This window comes from Corvus hawaiiensis, chromosome 19 (assembly GCF_020740725.1).
Source record: "Corvus hawaiiensis isolate bCorHaw1 chromosome 19, bCorHaw1.pri.cur, whole genome shotgun sequence".
NCBI classification, from domain to species: Eukaryota; Metazoa; Chordata; class Aves; order Passeriformes; family Corvidae; genus Corvus; species Corvus hawaiiensis.
The window spans coordinates 307,345-329,391 of NC_063231.1; the positions used below are offsets into that span (position 1 = coordinate 307,345).

At 48.1% G+C, this 22,047-nt stretch overlaps 2 protein-coding genes and 1 long non-coding RNA gene across 5 annotated transcripts in view; 1 reads left to right on the forward strand and 2 right to left on the reverse strand.

Moving 5' to 3' along the window:
- ASPSCR1 (ASPSCR1 tether for SLC2A4, UBX domain containing) overlaps positions 1-9,014 on the reverse strand; it is a 40,166-nt gene extending 31,152 nt beyond the window's left edge. For 2 of the 3 annotated variants that reach the window (XM_048323744.1, XM_048323743.1), the window contains exons 1-4: positions 8,901-9,014; positions 8,762-8,817; positions 7,958-8,069; positions 4,211-4,311 (exon numbers count right to left, since the gene is read on the reverse strand). In XM_048323744.1, coding sequence (XP_048179701.1) covers positions 4,211-4,311; positions 7,958-8,069; positions 8,762-8,817; positions 8,901-8,999 — 368 coding nt within the window. In that variant the 5' untranslated portion in view covers positions 9,000-9,014. Of the gene's footprint in view, positions 1-3,881; positions 4,021-4,210; positions 4,312-7,957; positions 8,070-8,761; positions 8,818-8,900 lie in introns of those variants that run through there. The other variant, XM_048323745.1, reaches the window with a different exon arrangement.
- A 911-nt stretch (positions 9,015-9,925) lies between these two features.
- LOC125335838 lies at positions 9,926-14,427 on the reverse strand. The gene is made up of 2 exons (XR_007207562.1): positions 13,755-14,427; positions 9,926-11,010 (listed from the first exon to the last, which is right to left on the reverse strand). It is a non-coding gene; the product is annotated as an uncharacterized LOC125335838 (long non-coding RNA).
- A 691-nt stretch (positions 14,428-15,118) lies between these two features.
- On the forward strand, positions 15,119-21,985 carry NOTUM (notum, palmitoleoyl-protein carboxylesterase). The gene is made up of 11 exons (XM_048323747.1): positions 15,119-15,444; positions 15,773-15,825; positions 15,977-16,072; positions 16,625-16,685; positions 17,554-17,612; positions 18,630-18,732; positions 19,511-19,702; positions 20,038-20,138; positions 20,237-20,384; positions 20,637-20,684; positions 20,795-21,985. Exons 1-11 carry the CDS (start codon positions 15,134-15,136, stop codon positions 21,099-21,101), a joined length of 1,479 nt encoding a protein of 492 aa, XP_048179704.1. The 5' UTR covers positions 15,119-15,133; the 3' UTR covers positions 21,102-21,985.
- Positions 21,986-22,047: the final 62 nt, after the last annotated feature.

Below are 22,047 nucleotides of genomic sequence, written 5' to 3' on the forward strand. Positions count from 1 at the left end.
CTGGCTGCATTCTGACTTTTCCTGGAAAGGAGTTTAATGAACAGAGTCCCACCACTTAAAACATTGTGCCTTCAGCATCACATGATTTAAACATTTCTATTTTGGATGCAGTATTACCAGAAACAAAGTTATCTCAAGGATTTATGTAGGAAAAGGATCCCTTAAGTAACAGTTGAAATCCACTCAGTCAATCAAGCGTCTGGTTCTGAAGTGACTGTACATTACATGGTCTGTCTGTGCTGTGGCCACACTGACTGCTGCTGCTAGAAGAGCTGAGAACTCCACAAACAGGCATGCAATATACCCAGCCAGCAGGGAAAGACCACCTTAGGACACGGATAACATTCTTCTGTTCTGGTAACAAGGAAATAACCCTTTGTACTTTAGCAACCTGCTTGCCCAGCAGAAGACCAGAGTCTGCATAACCAAACAGGTCTTCTGCTCTCAATGCAGTGGTTCCAATTAACCTTCAAATGAGTGTCATCATTTTCACAGCTACTTAACAACAACAGCTTTGTCAACATTATCTCAGTCTTTCTGCTACGTCCAAAATGTTTCCTAGAGCAGCTGATTAGAAGAATATATATACAATCAAAGTATTACACCATACTGTAACACATATATATTTAGCCCAGCATAAGTGACAAAAGAAACTGAACTGAGAGGGAGGTAACCAGCCTATGAAGTAGAAAATGAAGGGAAATAGCCATTAAAGTCCATGAAAATTCATCAAGGACATTTACACTTAGACTCAAAACTCAGCCACAATGAGTAAGTGAAACCAGAAGCCACTCAGGATCGAGACAGCCACCGGAAAATTATGATACTCAATCTTTGAGTAATTCTCAAGAGCCAGAGGACATCAAGGATTTCCAGCTGAAGGATGTGAGGGAGCAAACCTGTTAAGGACAAACCAGAACTGCGAGGTCTGTTTGGTTTAATTGTAGCAGTCTATATGCCATCTTGATCAAATGGTTAAAAGCTTGCAAAGCACAGTGGTATGGGACAAGGTGAGTCACAATGAAACCCAGAGGTAGAGCAAATCCAAATAGAGCAAGCTATGAAACCAGTCCTGAGGGTCAGGTCTATTTTAGGAAAGTCAGCAGCTGAGAACTACTTCCAGACCAGTTGCAACATATTCCAAGGAGTTTATAGTACCAAGACTGTAAGACCACTATTTCAGAACACTTCTTCCAGCCACTACAACAAATCCCATTGTGCAGAAAGCAACAGACACCAGAGCATCCAAAATACTATATGCAAACTTCAGATTATGAAATACAGTTAACTCTCTGACTCAAGGTGAGCAACCAAACCAATACTAGAATAGGTCTGCCTCCATCTCTGATTCTACAATTAGTTATTCTCTTTCAGGGACAAAAAGCACTACACAATGCTCTGCAGGAACCAAGAGATTAAGTTTCTCATACAAAAGAAGATTGTCTTGTGATATAAGACCCAGGCTCCAATCTCCACTGTTCCTCTGGCAGCAGTACCTGAGGAAATTCCCAAGATCAATGCCTGATGATGAAAGGCAGAAAAAAAAAAATCTTTTCTCAACTGGAGAACTGGAACAAAAGACCACCAGAGACTGCCCTTAGCACACCATAGCAGGTTATTGCACTCAGACTTCTCCAGACAATCCAGGAGAGATACTCATCCCCACCTTATTTTCAATAGGTTTTGCTTCCAATTAAGATTAGCTGTATACCTCAAGGAATCCTCAATAACGGTGCACAAAAGATATAGGACTGATGAGACACAGAGAAACAGTACAGAATCACAGAAAAGGCAGACAGAACAGCCCAGGGAATAAAAGCTTGAACCTCAAGCTGCTGTCTGTCAGGAAAGGTGGATGACAACCAGCTAGGGGAAGAAAATCTGAGGCACAATGGAACACGTCCTCACCAAAGATCAATAGGAGAGGAAGCCAGCTTGACTTACAGAATCTAGTTTCACTCACTTTTCCAAAAACTGCTTTCCACTTCAATCCAAGCAACTCTTTGAAGAATCTTCGAAAAACGTATGGAAAATATCTGAACCGAATGAATGACCCCATAGAAGCAGTGAAGAATCATAATGACTATCAAAGATGTCTCTTAAGTGCCCAAAGTGCAATTGTTCTATGGACAACAGCCCATAAAGCTGCTGAATCATAATGGCTATCAAAGATGTCTCTTAAGTGCCCAAAGTGCAATTGCTCTATGGACAACAGCCCATAAAGCTGCTGAATCATAATGACTATCAAAGATGTCTCTTAAGTGCCCAAAGTGCAATTGCTCTATGGACAACAGCCCATAAAGCTGCTGAAGCTGCAAGGCAGGCAAGAGTGGGAGATAGAAATGCAGGCTTCACACTCATAGGGCAGACAACACTGTGCCCTCAACCAGCCTCTGCAGCACAGACTCCAGGCAAAGATCCCCAGAGACTTATTTTTGTCTAACTCTTGGAAGCAGCAGGCTCCTCCTCCAGCTGCTGCTAATCCATTACATGCACCCACTGAGGCAAGCACACACATCAAACATACTGTCCTCTCTTTGATGTGCTGCTCTTCAGAGGGGGAACGGCAAGCAGATTAGATTCCTTCATGTAGTGATCTGACAGGGCCTGTAAACATCTTGTGCAAGGACTGCCGCACGCTGAGAGGAGGAGCAGCCCTACAATAGCTTCCAGACCTTCTTCAGACCCAATTAGCCAAGATTGATGCTGGAAACCCAGGGGAAATTCCAGTGGATTTAGAATACTTCCCCTCACGCACTTAGAGCAGCTGAGCATTCCAGGAAAACATCTCCAGTTGGAAAGTCCAAGGAAGGATTCAGCAAACATCAACAATTAGCTGACTAGTTAGCCAACTGAATCAAAATACACTGAACAGCAACTCAGACCATGAAATCCATATGGATAGCTGTAGACCAAGCTTGTCCTGTGACTAAATCACACACAGCACCTTTGCTGCCTGTTGAACTTAATCAAGTTTGCGAAGTCCATCCAAACATCTGAACTCAGCTCCCAGAGGGCAGAAAAGAGCAGCTGTGTTCTGAAGTTATGAATGCTTAGCACACTGCAGCAGCTAGAAGCTTAAGAAGAGCAACATGTATATTAACGAGTAGTAATACAATGACCCGTAACCAATTATATAAAAAGCTCAAAATTTAAACCAAAGAAATAATCAACTAATATGTGAGAAAGCCACACACAGGTTATTTGTCACTGTCAGTAATTACCACCCCCCACCAGTCTACCAGTCCCCAAACTGCAACAGGCACTCCTCTCCTCACAGAGGGCACACAGGGTGTACCAAGGGACAAGAGGGGACTTAAAACACTCAGGAAAATTATACCTGTGGTTTTTGTCCTACCTCTTTCCTCGATTAAAAGAAAACTAATTCTTTCATTGCTAGCATTTACATGAATACTGTTCCTTCGCTTAGGAATAAATGTCACATTGTAGACCTGGTCCATGATTAAAAACGGAATGGTTGTCACAGCTCCAAGGCTTCCTCTTCCAAACCATGAGAAATAGGAAAGAAGTGCCTTTCTTTGAGAAAAGTTTATTAGCTTGACATTTCAAAACAATACAGCCTTTTAAAATCAAAACTAAAGACAAGAGGTAGCACTCGATGTAGACTGCACTAAAACAGTAAGATTTCTAACCCATGTACATATTCAATAAATGTAGAACCAGAAATTCTTCCATTTAAACAGGATCTAATCAGTCTTTTGAAGAGTCCACGTTAACCTGCTGAGAGCTCCAGATTTCCTTGAAGAACATGCACAACAGCAAGCCTCAAAAGCAACAGCAACCCATAAGAACCCACTACACTACAGGGAATGGCAGCACAGAAATACTGGGGATCAAGATCATCCAGGCTAACACCTCACCTCTGGCAGTAACTTGACTTCAAACAGGTTTGTGTGAAAGGAAGGTGGTGCAACATATCCCAGTATCTTCACAGCTTTAGGAGTTTGTTACCAGTTTATGCCCTGAATCAGGAGTGCTACTCCCAGATTAAAAAATAGTAATGAAACTATGGAGTGTCTGAAAGAAATCTGAAAGAGCAAGGAAAATGCAAACATCTCTGTTATAAAGGAGAAATCCCAGTCAAATAAACGCAAATTCTACAAATCTGAAGGATTTAGCTGGGTCACCGTAACAATTAGCGCCATGCAGAGATCCATCCAAACAAGTATTTTCTCACTGCACTGCTCACCTGATCTTTGCAAAATGGTTGAGAAGTTCCCACAAGGTCTGTTGGCAGAGGAAGCTGTCTTGCAAACGGGAGCCATCCTCCAGCTGTAATGCTATCCGAACCTATAGGAACACCACACTGAATTCATCTGAAAATTGAATGAAAACTTATTTTTCTTCACAACTTTTGAAAATATTTCAGTGGTCCTTGTTCATCCATGCAAACATTCTGGCCTGAATTCCTGTTCGTTGGGATGAACAGCTCCTGAGCATGGCAGAGCCCGTCCTGGAATACTAATCAGCTTTCATGGGTCCCTCTCCCCTACCACATCTTGAACTGGAACATATTCAGAGAAAAGCCAATGCAAACATCCCACATAATGTGTCATCATGAGCAACGGAGGTGTTCTGTTTTATACCAGACAGAACTTTACAGTAAGGGTCTTCACAGCTACATAAAACAAATTCCAATAACCCAGACATGACTGATGCAGCTGCACCATCTAAAACACCAACACAGAGCTTTGTCCACTTCAGCATCCCTTTCCAGAACAACTTCCCTGGGACAAAACAGTTTACTTGCACATCCACACACAGAAACAATGAACACAGTCCCCATCTATCCCTGCATTACTGAAGGCCTAAATAACCGTTACAAGTCCAAAGAAATGACACTTGTAATTTGCAACTCACTAATGCTTCCTAACCACCAAATTTTGACATACAATTTAAGAGTGAAGTAGCAAAAAATCTCAACGATAATTCTGGATGTTAAATTATCAAATTCTTGAACACCTGCAGAAAAATGCAAGGGCCAGCCAGCTGCTGATTTTAACAGGTCTTTTCCAACCTGGAATGCGAATACCCACATTCATTAGCAGGTGCCACATAAACTTCAGAGAATTGCTTCCCGACCTCTCCCCCCCACCCAAAAAAAAGGAAAAAAATCCGAGGCATTTCTAAAGTGAACACATGCTGGGGTTGATCCTTCAAACTCCTGATTGTCCCAAGGGAAAAGTCTAGCAGCTGACCAAGCAATAGAGAATGGCAGAGCACTTTAAGTGTTATCTTTACCTTTTAGAGAATATTCTGCCTTTTTCAGAATGTTTTCCCAATTAGCTCACGTGTCTAAAGAAAAATCATAGAAAATCCTGTAGCCACTAGATAGAACCTGGTTTCTCCAGTCAACTTTAGTCTTCAGAAGTCCACAAAAACTGGTCTTATTCCAAAGCCTGAGAAGGACATTAGCCCAAGACAGCCAAAGCCACTTTCTTTCATTCTGTGTTTTCATGTGTCCCTAACACTCTCAGTGTAGCCTCTCACTGAGTGTAAGATGTGTGTGCAAGCATGAGGGCAGGGGCTACAGAGAGATGGGATAGAGACACATTCCAGCAATCTACTGTGATTTGCATGGAGGAATATGTTTGTCATCTGCCCTGGCTCCCACCAGTCCTCACAGGACTGCAAATGCTGATCTGCTGGAGACAGGAATTTTTCTACATAAAGGAAACAGTGGCATAATTAACAATGAGCCGACAGTACAATGTCGTTTCATCCCACCATTAACACAACCTCATGGTTTCTCCTACACGGAAGACAAGCCTTAGATTATTCTCAGCTACAGCAGAGCGATGACAGCTGACATCACCATTCTGTAAGAAACCAGCCCAGAAATTCAGACTACCAGTTGCATCAGGTTTTGGGCAACAGTTCAAAGCTAAACATGTCACGAAAGTCTTATTCAGTCCATTAGAAAAGTCTCTTCGAAAACCCCAGGGGCTACATAAAATAATAGCGACCAGTGCAAATTATTGTCTAAGTTTACAAATATTTAAACAAGAGGCTGACAACTTTAACACCAGAGCTGTACTGATAGTGCTCCTGCATCACCTGCCATCACAAAGGGAATTTGTTCAATTTTTCACTAAAGAACTGTCTTACAGGAAACAATGTTTTCCACATGCAAAGGCAAATCCAAAAGCTTTCTATTTTTAAAACATCAGATTTGCTGAACGAACTCATGATTTATCAAAACCTGTATTCTGTCTCTAGGGTAACTGCTGTCACTACAGGAAAGCACACCTACTTCTACAAACATAATCTTAATAGAACATACAATAACAAAAGACACAGAATCAAATTCATCCCAACATTACTGCACCCAGCCAGCATGACTGAGTGCATCACCACTGCCACTACACCCCAGTCACAGTCACCTAGCTGTTATAAAATTCCCTATTTTTTAACACATACTCCCTGTCGCAGGGAATTCTTCTTAAATCTGCTCAAGTTTGTGGGGCAGGGATTCTGTTTAGACTCTGCTCTTCACGTGTGCATTTGCTGCATCTTCTCACCTCCATGACACAGCAGCCAGCACTCCTAGGGAAGCCTCACTTCTGTAGATTGTTCTGCTGAACTGCAACTGAATAGTAACAACTTATGCTTCTACTAGCTCTTCTCTTTTGTGATCTAAAGTAACTATTCCACACTATAACCCCTCTCCTACAGTGCACAGTCCTTCTTGCCCTTTCTCATAATGTAACTTCAGGGAAAACAAATAAAAATCACTGTTTTCCTTCAGTACCTCCCAAACTGGATGCAAATGTCAGATAGTCGTCACTGCACCATTTCAAGAGAAACACTCTTCTCTGGAAGACAAACTCCATTCCACCACAACATTTCACTGAAAATTTTAAGCAGATGCTACTGGTTTGTGGTATTTTTTTAAGTAAAGATGTCATTTGAAGCACAAATGTCTTTCTACCTCAAAGTTAGAAAAAAAGGCATTAGTGCCAAAACAAAGAACAGAGGGGTTTTACAGAGAAAAATATGAACATCAGCAACCCCCAAAACTACGTTACACAGTGAACTAGAGCAGAGATTCCAAAGCCTTCTCACACCACAAAGTTCACTTTTCAACTTAGCAGTTTCTCTCTGTGCCAGTTAGAGCAACTGCCTATAACAAACACCTCTAACACTGCTTGGCTGACAGACATTAAGAGATCAGCACCAACAGACCTGCAACTTCGATGAAACTTGAGAAACTCCCTATGAGGAAGTTAATAAATAGCAAGATGACTGTTAGTGATAGACAAGTTTTCATTCCCAGGCTACTTAAGTAAGACCACACATCATTTTTACAACATGAAAAGTTCACACTCAATAACATCTATGCATCGCTTGAAAAGTTATGCCTCCAGCCACAGGGATACGTACAGAAGATTTTTACACTCCTAAACATGGCCATAATTTCTAGAGAAAACAGCATCCATAAGCCCTTTGCAAATGATACTAAATAGGGACATTTGGCCACTGCTGAACTCAGAACATGTAATGAAAGGCTCTAAAGCTGTGTAAACACGCCACGAACACCAATGCTAGGAAAGCAGTAAAAGAAGATTCTGTAAGAGTCTGAGATTTAGTCAAAATCCAGAGCTGGACAACAGCAACTGAAACAGAAGTTAGGAAAGGGAACTGAGTTAGTAATCACTGATGTTTAACTTCTTAGCTATCCATGACTACTAGTTTTTCAGTTCCCCAAACCATCCCGTCCTCCAGCACAGCTGGTACCCCATGCTCATGCAGACTCTAAGCAAAGACTTTCAGGTACTTAATTACCATTTTCCACTGCACTTCAACCAGTCTTCGGCAGGTCTCTGACACAAGCATGGCCACACCAACCTGTGTCCTTGCTCATTAGATCTGATGGGATCATATCAGCACAACTGATAAATGAACAGATCAGGTCACATTGCATAAATGAACATACCGTGGTTCCAACTCCTGCTCTGTTAGTGACTGGCACCATCTCCAGTTTGGCATTGTTGGGCAGCCTAGCAAATCTCCACTGCAAGGACAGGTCCAAAACATTCCTCTGAAACCTGAAGGGGAACAGAGCCTATGAGCAATACAAAGTTCAGGTATTGTGCAAGAGAATTCCCAGGAGACTGACTAGAAGCCATAAAAAATGGTTCAATAATGAACAATTGGTAAATATAAAAGCACCATCAACAAAAGCTCTTCTGCACACCAGAACAGCTGCAGTTTGTAGAGGTTACAGAGAAGATATCCAAATCTATGTTCTTCCTTTACATGTTTTAAAGAGATAAACAGCAACCGACTACATAACCGAGCCTAGTGAAATACCAAAGTACTCTCCTTTTTTAGTGCTATTCAGACAAATGACAAATAAATGACCTCTCAATTAAGACACCATAAAAGCAGAGGGTCAGACCCCCAGGTAAGAGGGGAGACAGGCGTTGCCAGTCTGTGACCTGGATGAGGTGTCCCATGGCAGCGACATGGGGCCTCGCCGTCTGTCCCAGCAGCGAAAGGAACGTGGCATAGGGACACCGGGAGGAACCGACCTGAACAGAGTTTAGTGTGTGCCCCGACCCCTCGCACCCACCCCCACCGCCCGCTGCGGACTCCGCCAGGCCCTGGACACCCCGCGGGCGGAGCGCGGGCTCCGGCAGCGCCAGGCCCGGCACGGAGAGCGGCCGCGGGCGGGGCCTCTCCCACGGCCGCAGGCAGCCGGACCGGGGCCCGGCCCCGGCCCCACGGCGGCACTCACTTCAGGCCGTACTCGCCGGGGCTGCCACCCTGCTTCCTGCAGACCTCCTCGAGGACCTGCGGAAAGAAGAGAGGCGTCACAGCCAGCCCGCGGCCCTGCCACCATCTTCCCCTCACCCCCCACCCCGCCGCGGACCCACCTGGAGCAGGACCGTGCCGGGCCCCACCCGCACCGTGACCCGCCGCCCGCTGGGCGCCAGCACCGACACCGCAGCGCCTCCCCCACCCGCCGCCGCCATCTTCCGCTGCCGTGCCAGCCCCGCACGGTCGGGGCGGAGTCGGCCCGGGGCCGTCCTGCTGCGGGCCCGCCCCGGCCCGGCGGCTGCGGAAGCGAGCTGTTGCGGGCGAGTCCCGGCCTGGCGGAGCCGGCCCGCGGCGGGACGGGCAGGCGGCTCTGAGGCCGGGGCGGAGCGGTCCGCCCGCGGCGGGTGCGGTTTCCTGGGCGTGAGGGGGGGCTGGCGGCAGCAGCGGCCCTTGGACAGGGCATACGGTGGGCGGCTCGGGCTGCTCCCCCGGCACTGGGCGGGGGCGACCCCCGGCCCTGCCCGCTGGGCCGGGGTGGGGGCGGCTCCGGAGCCGCCGTCGTCTCGGCAGCTCCGCGGGGAGCGGGAGGGGGAGCAGTCACGCGTCCCGCTGTGCCTGACTGCGCTTGTGTTGTCCCTTGGGTTTCCAATGTCGGCATCAGTCACCTCCTCCAGGGAAATAAAACATTTTCTCGTTGAACCGGGATCCTGCCCGGCAGCGCAGGCGGGGACCCCGAACCGAGGGCCGGCCGGCCCGGACATCCCCAGGCAGCGCTGGTGGCCAGAAATCCCTTGGGCTGGTGGATCCCTGTCTCTCTCCTGAGCAGTGATACCGAAGATCCCTGCGCGTACTGGGAAGGTTCTTCTGGGCCAAATAGCAGCCCTGGCGAACCCCGCATTTCACAGGGGAGCGGGGCGCATCCTGGCGCCTTCTCAGTGCCTCAGGAGCGTCCAGGCAGTGTCACAATCGGGGCGCCGTTGGTCAGACAAAGCACAGCATCCTGCTGCCCCTGAAAGCCATTTCTTCTGGCAAAAAGAGAAAAAAGTTGACTTGGAACCTCGCGGTCAGTGCTGCAAACTCAGCTGGTCAGGAGAGATGGCTGCAGCCAAGGAACCGAAATTATCGTACATTTCACAACACACAATTTCCCAGAGACTTTATTTCATTTATGGGTTTCCTCTTCAGTCTCAGCACGGCCTCTGCATCAAAGGCGCTCTCAGATTCGATGACAGTCTGTTTAGTTTGCTATCATAAAAACAAAACAAAACAACCCACCAAAAAAAAAAACAAACCCCAAAACTTTTAGTTTGAGTAACCACTGGAATTTATTTAGCCTAAGTTGTAACCACGCGCCAGATACTTTCTCTTTTCTCTACTTCTTCTATATTTATCCTATATGTTAAGCTTAAGTCTCCACTTCTACCCCCAGCACCCACAAAAATGTCTGGTTTGCTTGTCTTAAAAAGGAAAAAGATCCTTTCAAGGAAAGACACTTTCATAGAAGATTACACTTGCTTGTGTTTACCATATCAGCGGCGTGAGAGAAGGGATGAAAATGAGAATTTTAATGATGGAGAGACATCCCCTTGCTTATGCATGTGGATTCGTAAGTCCACCCAACACCGTAACTGTTCAGTGAGATGTAGAGATAGTAATAAAGGATGTCCAGGTGAATAATGTTTAAAACAATGCTTTAAAATGTCTTTACGTGTTGTTCATTCCATTGGGCAGTATCATTGCCATCATATTTATAGAGCTACAGTGTTCAGGATATACAGTTCCCAACCTTTTCAAATTCCTTTTGCTGTAAATATACGTGGAGAGGTGTAAGGACTTAAGGGCAAGATTTTCTGAAAGCTGACACACTTTCGTCTAAAATAGGGTGCAACAAATATCTATGATATTCAAGTACTTCTTAGTCTTTAAAATAGGGAGAGATCCAAAGCTCTGCAACTATCTCACACATAATGAAGATATCCCATTCTTCCACTAATTAATACTTTTTTCTGGAGGAGAAGAAGCAATTAAGATGCCTTTGTTAACTGCAGTGACTATCCCCCTGCTCAGGCAGAGCAGCCATTCCAATTTGAAAGACACATTTTGAGTTTCATAGTCCAAAATTGATCTCATTTCTGGATGGGTGTAGCTCCTATTTGATGTCTGAAGCAGGCAGCTGTTTCCTTTTTTGCATCTGGAAGTGACACTTCCCTTAAAGAAACGTTGTTCCTGTTAAAAAGACACCAATGTAATTTGATCTGAACATTTCCAAATTGTGGGATTAGAAGTGATTCTGGTTGTTAATGGTATGGCATAATCACAAAGTTGCACGGAGGTGAAGGGTCACATTTCATACCCAGAGCCACTTCTAATCTCAAACATTTATCTGAAATTAGAAGCATCAGGAGAGAAAAGGGGGAGGTGACTACAACCTGGAGTCCATTAAAGTGCCACAAAGAAAGAGTAACCATTTGGGAATGGCTGAAAACACCCTTATATCAGATTTTGGCTCTGACCAGAGCTTCATCTGGAAATTGGTCAGTTAGTCAGTTAGTGCAAAGTCTGAAGCAGTAAGTCCTGAGCCCTGTCAGGCTGGAGGATGCCTGCAAATCTACCAGGTGAGCCCCAGCCAAACATCCTCCAAAAATTTGTCATAAATTGCATTTCTTTGGTAATTACAGTGAACATGCTGCAGAATGATCTTCCCTAATCCCACTTTTCAGGCAGCTGGTGCTTTGCATTCAATACATAGCCCTGGCACTGTCTGCATCTGCATTGTCACAGGCATACAGGGAATAACTCATATTTGCTTCTTCATAAAGCAGCAAAACCTCACCTGCTTTTATTTTTTTCTTTCTTCTTTCAAAATTAATAGGAAATTAGCTGTGAACATCTAGAAATATGTAGTAATGAGCTCCAAAATATGATGCAGAGCAAGCCACTTATCACAGTAACAATGATTCTGGAGTGTTTCCTGCTGCCTGTAGCAACATCGCTGACCACAGAGTGTCCTGGGGATGTTCAAGAGGTGGTTCCTACCCGAGCATCACTCAGCACACGACATCTGTACGCAGGCTTTAAGAGGGCTCTGCTGCTCTCCTCGAGTTCTTTACAACCCCTGGCCTCGGGGTCAGAGGAGGCAGCAGTAGCATGACTGTGTAAAAGCAGGATTCTGTCGGTGAGTGGTGCTGTATGGGGTAACTTACACCACACACATACTTCTGATCAACACAAGACCCAAGCAATGAGCCAGGGAGCTTGGTCTGAGCCAGGACTGCAGAGTGGCTCAAATAAGGAATGAGAGGTGGCTGTGAAGGGGAACCATACCTGTGGTACGAGTCCTTACACAGGACCCAGGTGTAACCCTCTTGGTTCCTGGGTTTCCTTGGGAAACATCTAAAGGGCAAGTGCTGGGACTGCCTTAGTCCTGGCAGGGTACGAGGGAATTCAGAACTGTCTCATAAGCTTTTGTATAGGATAGTCCAATATACTGAACATATCTTGGGACATAGTGGAGCACATTATGCAGGACATTTCACTTTCAAAGGTATTAAATGGAAACTGTATCTCCCTTAACATTATTTCCAATCACTACAAGTCTCTTGCTTGCCTCCTACATACCTCCTTCCTACCAATAAAAATGCCAAATCTCCAGTGCTTGGAGCAGGACTCCAATTCTTTCAGCTTTCTCTGAGCTTCTTTTTGTACTGAGGCCAATCTATTCAATGTAGGGAGGGTCTTATCAAAAGATTAAAACTCAGTGAACCTCTCATGCTGAAGTATTACAAAATTCTCCAAAATCTGTGTCACTTTGATGTTCACTCAAGTTCAGTACGTCAAGGAGTTGAACGGTACCATATTTAAATGTTTAGAAGTTAGAAAGGCTGTTATACCAGACCTACAGCCTTACATTCTTCCTCATAGCCCCTTGCTCGGCCATGACAAGTAATACAACATTTTACTGAACTTTGGAAGCGTAGTAGGAGTGCTCTGAATGAACCCTCCCCTGAGTGACCTGAACCAGAGGTCAGAAAGCTGAAGAGGGCTCAGTAAAGCCAAGCCAGGCAAAACTTAAAGTTCTTTGCTTCACTTCTTAGGACAAAGATCTGCAACTTTAACATGCATTCCTCTCTGCCATAAGGTTCCTCCCTGGTGCATCAGAATTGGTTGCCCCTTATTGCAGCCAGCTGGTTACCAAGCAAGGCATTACAGAGTGCAGGAACTCAGCCCTCCATGGAGAGAAAGAGCAGGGACACCAGGAGGAATGCAAGCCTGGCAATGGGAGGCACGGCAGCTTTACTGTGAAGGATGGAGTTCAGCAATCTTACCCCTCCTGTTTTCTTGCTATACCTAGTGGACTATGAGGTCCTGAAGTTGTTTATGCCAAATCTTCCAGGGATCCTGGAACACTCTGAGGACTTTCTGCTTCAGACTTTGCACTAACTGAGCCAGTTTCCAGATGAAGCTCTGCTCAGGCCAACTGATGAGTTCCTTAACTTGTTGTAACTAGTCTCAGTGATCCATTGCTTGGACCTGGCACGGACAGTGAGGAAGGGAGGTTTAGGCCAGTGTACAGAAAGATACAATGATGCAGAAATGTGCTGGGACCAAAAACCTGTCAGGGAGTGCATATCGTGCACTTGAGGAGGTGCACAGTCAATTGAGTAGCTTTTCTTGGCTTCAAAGATACTGTTGTCAGTATTAGCACTTAAATATAACATTTGGAGGTAAAAATCTGAGTGAGAACAGAGCAAGAACTGAGAGTACGTAAGAGTAACTGAAAGATAAAAAACCCAACATGGCAAGCAAACCAAAACCACATGCTACGTGTGTAGGAAACATAGAGCTGAGTCTACATTCAGAAAGTCCAAACACAGTAAGGTAAAAAATGTAGTTGCAGCAGTTGGACAGCCCTAATTCCAGCTTGACAAAAAAACCTTCCACGTGCTATTTTAAGATTATACTCTTTTCACCTTTTCTGATCCCAGATAGATTATACTTCCCAGTTAAGACAGTCTTCCTGCTCCTTTCTGGAAGGCTGTCGAGGAGTGTGAGTTGTCCTATTTCGTATTTAAATGAAGTATTCAAAGCGTAGCATTTTCTCTGTTTTTTCCCCGGTTTTTAACTCCGAGGTCTGCGATAAGGCCATTTCCAAGGAATTTCCCCTCTCTCAGATGACCGGCACTCTGGTGACAACACGGCTTTTTCTCCAGGATTTTTCTTGCAATTCCTGGAAACGTCCGGGCCCCGTGGGAGAGCGGCCGGCGGTAAACCTCGCGAGCTGCCGAGAGCAACAGGGCGAAGCCTCTACGGCGCGGAGGCTTCGACCCCCGGGAAAGCCGCGCCAGGGCTGGGGGCAGCAAGGGGGCCGGAACCCCCGCCTCCGGCCTGCCGTGACTCCGGCACGCCCGGGGCCTCCACGTCCCCTCCTGTTCCCGGCAGCAGCATCCTCCGGCCGGGGACGACCCGCCGCCGGCCCCGGTCAGCCGCGGAAGCTAATCAGACCGAACGCCGATGTCTGGGACCAAACGACCGCTTCCCGCTGCGCTCTGGGGGCCAGGGCCAGGCCGGAGTCCGGCACCGCGGGCCATCCCCCGGCCAGCGTGGGGGATCCCGCACAAGAGCGATCGGGGGGCGCGGAGCCGAGCTGCGCCGGTGAAGCGGCGGTGGCACGTCCCGGGGCGGGGCGGGCAGTGCCGCCCACGCGGAGCCGGGGAGGAGCTGCCGTCGGGGCTGTGGGGGGAGAGGGGCGGGACGGGGGGCGCGGCGCGGGCCTGGGGCGCCGCCACGGGGGCTGCCACGTGCGGAGCCTCGCGCTCGGGCGGCCCGACCGCCCCCCCGGCCCCGGAGAGAGGCCGCCCCGGGCCCCCGCCGCCCTGCGGGCGAGGCTGTCGGGCGCCGCCGCCACCGCCGCGGCCCCGGCGCCGGCAGGGGCGGCGATGGCGTCGCCGTCGAGCGCGGGGCGCGCCCCGACGGAGCGGCCCACCGTGCCGGTGTGGCGCGGCGCAGACCCCCCGCTCCCTCCGCCTCGCTCCGAGGGGGCGGAGGGCAGGGCAGGGCGGGGGCTGGCCGGCTGCTGCCCCACGCGGCGCCCGGGCTGGCGGCGCCCCCGGCGCGCTCCCCGCGCACTCCGTGCCCCTCTGTCATGCTCGCCGCCTGGGAGCGGGTGGCGGGCTCCTGTGCCGGCAGCCGCGCCACCGAGCCCGCGCCGCCGGCGCTACCCTCTCCGCCCGCCGCCGACCCCCGTCCCCGCGGGTGGCGCGGCGGGGCGCGGCGGAGCGCGGGCGGCGCTGCCCGCCGCCGGGGACTGGCTGCTGCCGCCGCGGCGAGCGGCGGGTGGCGGCGGGCGGCGATGGGCACGGCAGCGGTGCACCTCCTGCTGCTGTTGGGGCTGCTGCACGCCGGGCCCGGCGGCGAGGGCAGGAAGGGCTGGCGGCGGCGAGGCCCGGCGGTCCGCGAGCGCGGCGAGGCGGCGGCGGCGGCAGCCGAGAGTTTCCCGCTGGACTTCACCGCCGTGGAGGGCAACATGGACAGCTTCATGGCGCAGATCAAGAGCCTGGCGCAGTCGCTGTACCCCTGCTCGGCCCAGGCACTGCCGCACGACTTGCGCCTGCACCTCCTGCACAACGCCTCGGTCACCTGCAACGACGGCAGCCCGGCCGGGTGAGTCCCCGCGCCGCGCCGGCCCCTCCAGGCGCCCCGGGGCTGCCCCGCGCGGCTGCCGCCGTTCCCCGCGGCCCCGGCCCCGAGGGCTGCGGCGCCACCGCGCGGCGGCGCGTGGCACCGGCGGCGACAGGTGCAGCGAGCGCCTCCCGGGCGGCGGCCCCGGCGTTTCCCCGGGCGGACGCGAGCGGCGCCGCCGCCAGAGCCGCCGCCCCTGCCCGCCGCCCGTCGCCTCGGCGTGGTCCCGGCGCCCCGGCCCGACTGGCTCCAGAGCCTTGCGGCCGGGCCCGGCTCCCGCTTAGGCATTGCCCCTTGTCTGTGCCCGCAGCTACTACCTGAAGGAGTCCAAAGGCAGTCGGCGGTGGCTGCTGTTCCTGGAAGGTGAGCGCCGGCGCCCCCGACTTCCGCAACGGCGGCCACGAGCGGGGCGGCGACCCGAGGCTGCCCTCGGTGCCCCGGCCCCTGCGGGCCGCCGTCCCTCGCCCGCGAGCCCCCGGCCCTTCGGGGCGGCTGACCCCTGTCCTCTCGCCAGGAGGGTGGTACTGCTTCAACAGGGAGAACTGCGACACCCGCTACGACACCATGCGGCGGCTGATGAGCTCCCGGGAGTGGCCCGCGACCCGCGTGGGTAAGTCGTCCCCTCCACCCCGTTGGGCAACCCCGAGGGGCTGGGACCGGGCTGAGGTAGCGCCCGCTGTCACCACCGCCCTGGAAGGTGCCTGGTTGCTGCCCCGTGAAGATCCCGTGCCGCGGGCACGGGCAGGCGTTTGGGTGCACAGGCATCGCCGGGAATGGGTGCTGCTCTCTTCGCTCTCTTCTCACGCTGCAGCCTCCTAGGTAGCCAAACCTCCGTCACTCACACAGATCATCTAATTGAGTATATTGGAATTTACCTGCTAGGATTTGTATTCTGGGGAGGTACTTAAATAGGCATCACAGGTCTCTTCTGTACTACAAGAAGCTTCTAGACAGGCTTCATCTGTAGCACGAATCAAATTCTTAATGTCAAATCTGCCTAAGGGCAAATTTAGAAATGTTCCTTCCACTTCCCTTGCCAATGTTTTTCATCATGGATGTTTGTTTTCTGTGTGGTCAGAGGTCTTGCATGAGGCTCCCACGATTCCTCTGAAATCACAGACTGTCATCTGTATGTTTCTTGTTTCTTTGTGCCCATCTGCAGGAACTGGAATCCTGTCCTCTCAGCCAGAAGAAAATCCCCACTGGTGGAATGCAAACATGGTGTAAGGAGGGACAACGGAGGGAAATAGCTTTATACTTAAACAGCATCTCCTGCCTTTTAGGCTAGCAAGAGTGCTGCAGAGACAAGTTAAGACTAATACTTGGAAAAGGAAATTGTGTGTTTCCTCATTTGCTGCAGTTCAACTCTCTAATATGTAGGGCTGACAAGGTCCAGAGAAACTTAAGTTCAATCTCCTTGGAGTTTTGGGGTGATCTAATGGAGAAAAACTGGGGATACCTTAGAGAGCCTTCTCAAACAGCTGCAGTGCTGAATCCGTCATGAGCGGTGGGCTGATAGTGTGTTACGCATCTGACAATTTGAGAAGAATGTGGAGCAGCTCTCCTAGTTCAAAGAAGAGAAATGAGAGAGACTAGTTTATATATGCATCTACACAGAAGGGATGTTAATTTATCTTCTGCAAGACAGAGACATGAGAAGTTAATTCCTGCAAAAACCTCCAATGGTTGCAGTCAGCATTTACACTGCACTGACTAGATTCTTCTCATTTTCCATGTGAAAAACTGAAGCACAGAGAGTTGCCCTGTGACAGGGCATCCACTGTGTTGGCAGAATAGCTGAGAGCAAAGTCGTGGTTCATCGTTCCATCCACTGAGCTTAGTGCTTCAATTAGATTGATAAAAGACACGTTATTTATTGATTTAATTCAGTAAAACTACCAGTGTTCAGGAGAAAATTCAAGACAGTTATAGTTGTCACTTGGTGTGCAGGAAGGTAAGTTGTCAAATTGGACAGAAACTCTTCCCTTTTCCCCTTCCCAGGATTTTATTTTCTTCCAGCTAGGTGACCCCATCCTCACCCTGTTGTGCGTGTCAGAGGCACAGCCGGACTCACACAGCTCTCTCTTACAGATTCATCCCATATTGCTCAAGTGATGTTTGGAGTGGTGCCTCTTCCAAGTCTGAGAAAAGTGAGTGTTGCTGATGGGCCGTTGCTGCCCCAGACATCACACATTAAAGGATGTGGCCAGACTTCTGTGAAACCACGTGGACGAGAAACAGGCTTTTTCTTGCTGAAGGGCAGGAAAGAATATCAAGCTACTTCCAGATAAAACATCCTGATCTCTTTAGCTCAGGCTGTTTTGACATAGTTCAGAGCCACTGCTTGCAGAGATGTTACACTGATGCAGTATGTAAGGATTAGAGGAACAAAATTCCTTTTAGATGAATCTCCAGGTTCCAGCACGCAGCAAATTAATTGCTGTAGCTGAGGGACCATGGACTGTTGCATGTAACTTTTGCATGGCTGACCTGAGAGGCAGGACTGTGAATTTAGTGTCAGACTTTTATCAGAAGGATGTTTTGCCTTAGGCAGGAGCCATCATGTGTCAAGCTAAAGCTGTCTGCAGGTTTCTTTGGGAAACAGCATAATTCATCTTAATACATGCTGCATTACCATCAGATGTCATTCTGGTGGTGTCACAGTAAGGGACCTTTTCACCTCATCCCAGCTCCTTGGAGCTGTTCCTTTGGAGCAGTTACACACCAGCAACCACGGTGATGCCAAGGAAGCAGTGTCTGTGTATGCGTAACATCTTGTGAAGCATTGCTTCTCTGAATTGGCTTGATGAATTGGGAAAACGGGGAAGCAGTAAGTTGGAACTGAGGTTCCAGGTGGTAGGAAGATGTGTGTTCCTCCAGTACCTTCCTTCTTGTTTTCCTTTTCCAAGTTTACTCATTTCTAAGCACTGCCATAGGAAGGTGCTTGTGTAATTGAGTATTCGATTCACTCTGTTCTCTTTCAGGGCAGCACATTTTGTATGGGGTGGGGGAGAACCTCTTGTTAGGTGTATTTGGTATAGGTGGATAAAATGAGCCTGAGTTTAGATTCGTAATCCCTTTGGAAGGTTCTTAAACATTTTTGGAGAGGAAGTAAAAGTCTGAGCCTGGACAGGAAGGAATTTTTTTGACACTGAGCTGTCTTCCAGATGAATATGCCTTCATGGGAGCACTGATCATACAGGAGGTTATAAAGGAGCTGGTGGGAAAAGGTCTGAGCACTGCGAAAGTGTTGCTGCTAGCGGGGAGCAGGTAGGTATCCACAAGATTCCGTTTGGTGAAGAGAGCTTTCCACAGCAGAAAGCTGTTAAGGGAGGAGGTCTCAGCAGTTCCTGAAACATTTCTTCTAGGAGTACAGTAACACTAACACAGCAAACCCTGTATCTCCGGTCAGTTTTCTCCTGTAAGTGGTCAACAGAGGATGATACAATATTACTTCATCAGCTTCTGGTCCACTTAAGAGAAAACTGAGAAAATGATAACAAAGTTTTGCGTTCTTCTGTGCATCAAGAATGCTGGTTCCTGTTGGCCGACATCATAAGACACACACCTCCTGTGAATTGTTTCAGGACACCAAAATAAAAACCAAACTTGTCTCACACAGGTGCTCTGGATCATCCTGTGTTGCACAAAGCTCTGGTACACTCAGTGTATATTACATGGGAGCGTAATAGAGAAGTTGCAAGGAGTGAATTTGTCTCACTTCAGATGCTTTTAGTTTCTGAGCTGCCAACCCCCTTGGAAATGATACAGAGCACATGTATCTCCCAGGAAAGAGAGTAACAACAGGACTTTACTTCTGAGCTACCAGATTATTACTCAGCACTAGCTTTATTTCTGAGTTTTGCAAAGCCAGGAAATAATGTGGTGTCTACCAAGTTTGTGGTGAATGGTTGGATAGCTCTTTTGTGGGTAGATGAAGGTCTTTATAGCATGTCAGTGCTGAAGAAGGTTTGTCTGCTAGCAAGGTCTGTAACACCTTGCTAGCAGTGTTACAGTGTTGATTGCAGTGTTGATGTTGTTGTTGCAGTGCTGGAGGGACAGGAGTGCTCCTGAATGTGGATCGAGTGGCAGAGCAGCTGGAGGAGATGGGTTATCAAGGGATTCAGGTTCGAGGCTTGGCAGACTCTGGATGGTTCCTAGATAACAAACAGTATCGCAGAACCGACTGTATTGATACCATAACATGTGCTCCAACAGAAGCCATTAGAAGAGGAATAAGGTACAGTCAGATGCTCTAAAGTACACTACTTTAAGAGGTTAGAGTGTGGAAAAGATCTCCTCCTCCTCTGTGTTCCTTCACTTTGATACTTAAGGAGTATTGTCTACATCAGTGGTTTTTCAAGTATTTTATTGGAAAAGACAATAATGGAAAGTCTAGATGTGCGAAAGAACATGTACAGTTGTAGATGCTCTAAAATGTGTTGATGGGACAGTGCTGCTGTGAGAGCTGTTCTGTCAGTTGAAATTCTAATCCGAACAGAAACTAGGATATGGAGAGGATACATTGTTAGGATTGCCCTGTGCCTCCCATTCTGTTATTGCTTTGTCTTCTAGATACTGGAATGGCATTGTTCCTGAACGCTGTAAACTGCAGTTTAAAGAGGGAGAGGAATGGAATTGCTTTTTTGGATATAAGATTTACCCCACTCTTCGATGTAAGTACCAAAGGAGAGAGATCAAATGGACTTAGGGTTTCCTCTGTATCTGTAACTAACTTGGAGCAATCCCTTTTCTGAAATTTTTGTCTTTCTAGGCCCAGTCTTTGTTGTCCAGTGGCTCTTCGATGAGGCCCAGCTTACTGTAGACAACGTACACCTAACTGGCCAGCCTGTTCAGGAAGGGCAGTGGCTCTACATCCAGAATTTGGGTAGAGAGCTGAGAAACACCTTGAAGGATGTGACGTAAGTGTTTCATTGAGAAAAACCTGTCTCATTTGTTTCTAAGAGACATTCTTATCCAGTGTCCTAGTGTTCGCAGACCTCTGCTGAAAAAGGAGTGTTGTAAATTTGGTGACTGTTAGTTCATCTACATCAAGAATCTTGCCTTTTTCATTTTTGTGTAAAATTCCACCCTCTCCCTAGTCTGGAAGGTTTGATTCAGCGGGATTTACTTTGTCCTTCAAGACATATCCACGTTTCTGTTTTTTCCTTTAGAGCGAGCTTTGCTCCTGCCTGTTTGTCCCACGAGATCATCACACGCAAGTAAGTGCTTGTGCAGATCCTGTGAGAGGTGAACGGGGATGCAGCTTGGGAATGAACCTGTCCTGGCAGCCGGACCCCTCTAATGTGATCTGTACGGTTTGTCTTTTCAGTCACTGGACTGACATCCAGGTGAAGGGGACATCATTACCCCGTGCCCTGCACTGTTGGGATCGGAGCCTCCATGAGAGCAACAAAAATGGGAAGGCTCCTCTGAAAGGCTGCCCAATTCACCTGATTGACAGCTGTCCATGGCCTCACTGCAACCCCTCGTGCCCCACAATCAGGGACCAGTTCACAGGGCAGGAGATGAATGTGATCCAGTTCCTCATGCACATGGGTTTCGATGTTCAGAAGATGGCACAGCAGCAGGGCCTGGAGCCCAGTAAACTCCTGGGGATGCTCAGCAGTGGTAACTAGGGAGGGCTCATCAGAGGGGCAGAGATTAGATCAGGAGGGGAGAGAGAGACTCTCAGCCCTTCTCCCAAACTTTCTAATCTTCTTCCTTAACGTTTCTGCAGGCAGATGCATGCTCATACCCATGCACACTCACACCTGTGCACTCACATGCTCCCACACTCTTGCACGCTTATGGTGTGTCAAGAACAAAAAGAAAAAAAAAAACAAAAAACCAGGCAAGCAGCAATTTCTTGCTTACACTGTTTGGCTGGAACTTGTTCCCTCCAAACTCCTGGGCTAAGTTTCAGCCAGTCACATCCTCTTCCTGTGTTACACAAGGCAGTCGGATACAGGGAGTAGCAAAGCAAAGCCATAAATAGCAGCAATGAGAACCTTCCCCAGATCTGGGACATCTTCCCTTGCCATGAATTTTACATCATAGACTCATTACAAGTGGTGAAAAAAGCAAGCACTGGATTTCTTCTGTCCAACTAGAAGTGAAGAAATGATTACATTACTTCCTGGAGGTTAGCATCTCATGCTGAGTCACAATATACAGGCCCAGGACATGTGCTAGGGATGGACACTCTTGTACTCAATTTATTCATATTATTTTATAAAATGACTTTTTTATTACTTTTTTAAACTAAGCAAGAAATATAAATGATATTGTAACATATTTTTTTTTAATAACGAAGAAACCTCTTGGTACTTTGGCAACGTGGACATATTTATTTTAATATGTAAAATGCTATTTATAAGGGCTGACCAGAGAACTATACCTATGTCTTTGTAAAGTTGTATATGCTGCTCATTTGAATGGGTTATCCTGATGGTCACTTGTGCCTGGGAGAGGGCTAAGGGTGGTGTTGACGTTTTGTATTCATTAGATTTCTGTGTTCCCATTGCAGTGTTCCTTGTCATTGTTTCTCTGATGAAGAGGTTGTAATATAAGGTTTAACTACAG